Source organism: Mus caroli, chromosome 11, assembly GCF_900094665.2.
Source record: "Mus caroli chromosome 11, CAROLI_EIJ_v1.1, whole genome shotgun sequence".
NCBI classification, from domain to species: Eukaryota; Metazoa; Chordata; class Mammalia; order Rodentia; family Muridae; genus Mus; species Mus caroli.
The window spans coordinates 93,530,993-93,535,655 of NC_034580.1; the positions used below are offsets into that span (position 1 = coordinate 93,530,993).

General features: G+C 48.2%; 1 protein-coding gene across 1 annotated transcript in view; it reads right to left on the reverse strand.

Moving 5' to 3' along the window:
• Positions 1-4,663, reverse strand: part of Cwc25 (CWC25 spliceosome associated protein homolog) — a 22,120-nt gene that overhangs the window by 4,036 nt on the left and 13,421 nt on the right. Inside the window, exons 5-8 of the mRNA XM_021177183.2 lie at positions 3,549-3,676; positions 2,863-2,926; positions 2,244-2,416; positions 1,101-1,190 (exon numbers count right to left, since the gene is read on the reverse strand). Of these exons, the coding sequence (XP_021032842.1) occupies positions 1,101-1,190; positions 2,244-2,416; positions 2,863-2,926; positions 3,549-3,676 (455 nt within the window). The remainder of the gene's footprint in view (positions 1-1,100; positions 1,191-2,243; positions 2,417-2,862; positions 2,927-3,548; positions 3,677-4,663) is intronic.

A 4,663-nucleotide genomic window follows, 5' to 3' on the forward strand; every position in this document is an offset into this window, starting at 1 on the left:
AAATAATTCCTTTTTTTTTTTTAATTTTTTAGATTTATTTATTTATTATATGTAAGTACACTGTAGCTGTCTTCAGACACTCCAGAAGAGGGCACCAGATCTCATTACGGATGGTTGTGAGCCACCATGTGGTTGCTGGGATTTGAACTCTGGACCTTCAGAAGAACAGTCGGGTGCTCTTACCCACTAAGCCATCTCACCAGCCCTATAATTCCTTTTTTTTTAATGTATTTATTTATTTATTATATGTGTGTACACCGTAGCTCTTAGACACTCCAGAAGAGAGCATCAGATTTTTGTTACGGATGGTTGTGAGCCACCATGTGGTTGCTGGGATTTGAACTCAGGACTTTTGGAAGAGCAGTCGACGCTCTTAACCGCTGAGCCATTTCACCAGCCCGGCAGCAGCCCTTTATACCTAGTGAGCTATCTCTCTAGGCCTACTTTTTTTTGTAATCTTTTTATGAAATTTGTGTGGGTGAGTGGGTAGGTGTACCTCGGTGCATATATAAAGGTCAGAGGACAACTTGTTTTCCTCTATATGGGTACCGGTGATCAGACCCAGGATGTCAGCCTTGGGAGCAGGCTTTACCACTAAGCCATCTGGACAGCCAGATTTTGTCTGTTCAGTGTATCTTACGAGTAAAAGCTGACCAGAGGGGTGTGGCCACTGGTGTCCACACCTGTAAACACATCTCTCAGAAGCTGAGGTAGGAGGATCACCACAAGCTCAATGCCAGCCTAGTGCACAATGCAAGACCCAGGATTAAACCAAGCTGAGCGGAATGGGTACAGCTCAGTTGGACCAATGAACAAGGCCCTGGCTTGATCCCCAACACCACATAAATTGGGCTTAGTGGTATATACCGTTAATCTTAGCACTCAGGAGATGAAGGCAGACTGACCAAAAGTTTAAGGGTCACCCTTGATTATATATATACTAAGTCTGAGGCCAATACCCTGGAATACATGAGCCTATGTCTGGAAAAAAAAAAAAAATCAGAGGACTAAAGGAAACCAGGTACATTACCAACTTCCCTGCTGCCAGCAGCCTCTAGATGCAGCCTTATGAAGTCCAAACTGAAGAGGGCCTGACTTACCTGGTGTACCCAGAAGCATGCCGCCTCTGGTAGGCCTCCTTCTTAGGTGATGGGCTGTCTCTCTCTTTCCTGTTTACCTTAGAGGTATGCCTATAATAGACACAGAGAGACAAGTCTTTTCATATGGAACTCCCATAAATTACAACTCAGGCAGGGGCCAGCAAGATGGCTCAATGGGTGGCGTGCGCTACCAAGCCTGACAGCCTGAGTTCAATCTCTAGGAATCCATATGGCAGAGGTCAGGACCAACTCCCTCAAACTGTTCTCTGACCCCCACAAGCACGCAATGGCACAAAGGTGTACACACATACACACACAAATAAATAAAGAATTTTTACGTATAATCCAGGGCCTCAGCAGTTAAAATTTCCTGCTAGATAAGCACGAAGACCAGAGCTCAGTCCCAGTTTCCACATAACAAGTCAGGCACAGCCCTGCACATGCCTATAAGCCCAGCACTGAACAGGATGGGGTCAGGAGTGTCTGGGATCTGAAGGCTTCCAGCTCAGCCAAGAGGAAAAACAGTGAGCTCTGAATTAGGGAACAGCTGCCTCGATGGAATGCGGTAGACAGTGGCAGGTACCTTCTTTTGTCCTCCCTACATGCACAAGTATGTGTGCCCACCCACACATGTGTATTCACCACACATATACATGATAGACACACATGAAGAGAAAATATAACCCAAATAGGAGAGGAAATTCTGCCAGCCCATTATGGTCCTGCAAGTGCAATTCATTGTGACTACACTGTGACTGCACCATGACTGTACCATAACTACACTGTGACTGCACTGTGATGGCACTATGAATAATACACTCTGACTACACCGTGACTACACTGTGACTGCACAGTGACTATACTGTGACTTCACTGTGACTGTACCGTAACTACACCGTGACTGCACTGTGATGGCACTATGAATACACCGTGACTACACCGTGACTGCACTGTGAATACAACGTGACTGCACAGTGCTATACAGTGACGGCCCCATGACTGCAACATCACTGCACTGTGACGGCAGAGGAAATAAAGCTGAGACATCTAAGGATGGAGGTGATGACCACCACCCAAGGCAAACCCTGCTGTGATTCGGTCCTTAGAGTCACAGATTATTTCCCATGTAATTCCCATACTCACGGTTTGCTGGGCCTTGGGGACCGAGACCTCCTGTCCCGGGGCCTCTCTTCCTTGGCGCTCTTCTTGCTGGCACGCCTAGGGGGCGAGGAGCTTCTTGACCGGGAATGGTTCTTTGTTGTCCTTTGTTCACCCAGAGAACCCTGCAGCTCCCGGTTCCGGTCAGAGTCCCTCACCTGGATCATTAAGACGAGCAATCAGTCACAGGAAAAACTAGCTGTTCACACAGAAACGCAGTAAAGCAGGGAAAGAATAAGGGTCTTTAAAGCGCCAACAGTGACCATGTGAGCACACAGCCGCATGGAGGTGTGCGGGCCACACCTGAATCCTAGTACTCAAAATGCTAAGCTAAGTACACGGAAAGTTTCAAGACCAGGCTGGTCTGCATATGTCAATTATGGAGAGTTCTTGGCAGCATGCTAAGTGCTCCAACTCGTGATCTCTAGCTATTTAGAGGACTCTCAGAAGGAGGCAAAGGGCTCAAGCATAAGGAGCAGGCTTGGTCTCCAGCAGCCCCAGCCTCCACTATCCAAACTCCCCAGTTATCTGCAGGTGTGAAAGGGGGGATACCTTGGACTGCACAGTCCCACAATGACTCCCTCTGAAAAGCCCACATCTCTACCTGTAAGCCATATCCAGGGACTTTGGACAAAACAGGAAAGGAATTTGCCATCTTCTTTTGAGACCTAAGAGATGAAAACATAGACACATTCACTGAAAAAGAAAAGGCAGGCAAGTCCAGTTAGACTCTCTCCTGCTGAGACCAGTCTCCCAGCACCCAGCTATCCTTCCAGGGCTTGGCAGCACCCTGCTCTATTTGGACTGTCTTCACTGGAAGATACATCAGCACAGTCGAGTTTTTCCTGTGAAAAGCTGTGGGCAGAGCTCTCAGCCTCCGAGCCTGAAGACACTCTCCTCTCAGCCCATGCTGCTATTCCGGGGACTAATCGTGAGTCAGCAGCAACAGCGCTGACTGTCCCTTCGGGAAAATGCAGAATGGGCCCGCAGGTTCCATTAATCCATTTTTACAAAAAGAGGGAGAGAATACAGAAAACCCTCTTCAGTACCAAGGACTCAAGCGGAGATGAAAGCGCTCGTCAGATCTGAGGCGAGTGTCCACCTATGCAAGAGTGCACCAAGCGACACAGACTTAGTATTTCCAAGGAACTCTGATGCCAGAGGCCAAGCTCTGTGCTGCGGAGTGCACACTGGTGTGCTCCCCATCAGGACAGGTGCTCAGTACTCCCGGGGCGTGGATGAAGCCATGGCTAGGAAGGCTGTGCTGGGGAGCTGGCAGTGCCTGCTTACCGGGCCTGGCTCTGCTCATCCTCGCTGCTGGAGCCACCACTGCTGGAGCTTCTGTGTTTGTGCTTCTTGTGCTTCTTCTTCTTCTCCTTCTTCTTCTTCTTCTCCTTTTTCTCAAGGCTCATTTGCAACTGGGAAATGTCCAGAATAGAATCCCATGAGATTACTGACCCGCTGTTAGTAGCTGGCATAGGGAATGGCTCACATCCAGACAGGCCCGGGACGTTGTCAAGGTACCCATGCTGGGTACAAACGCACCCCAGATGCCTTCTGAACAAAACTCCTGATAAGTGAGCAAGGCATCCACATTTTAAAAATTATTATTATTGGGAGCTGGAAAGATGGCTCGGAGCTAAGGAACACAGGCTGTTCTTCCAGAGGACCCAGGTTCAATTCCCCACACCCACATGGTAGCTCACAACTGTAATTTCTGTTCCCGGGGATCTGACACCCTCATACAAATATTCATGCAAGCAAAACACCCAATGTCCATAAACTATAAATAAGTAATAATAATTGCTACTGTCATCACTCTGTCCCTCTGGCATGTCTGCCATTCACTGGCTGACTACACTTGTCACCAAGCCTGATGATCGGGGTTCAGTTCTCACTCAGGGCATCGGATCCCATTAGAGATGGTTGTGAGCCACCATGTGGCTGCTGGGAATTGAAGAGCAGTCAGTGCTCTTAACCACTGAGCCATCTCTCCAGCCCTGTAACTTCTTTCTATATTGAGACAGGTCCTACTTGTAGCCCCTGCCAGTCTCGACCTCAGTCCTCCTTCAACCTGAGTGACAGGATTGCTAGGCTTGTTATTTACTTGTATATGGGGTGTAGAGGGCATCAGGTCCTCTGGAGCTAGAGTTACAGGCTTGTGTGGATTGCTGGATGTGGATACTGAGAATAGACCTCAAGTTCTCTGGAAAAGCAGCAGACTCCCTTAGCTGATGAACCATCTCTCCCACCCCTTAAGTTATGTGTTTTAGATACTATGTCCTGGTGATTCTATGTAACCTTAATTTAGTACCTTAACTAAGATTTATTTCCTCCAGCACTTGGGAGGCAGAGGCAGGCAGGTTTCTGAGTTCGAGGCCAGCCTGGTCTTCAGAGTGAGTTCC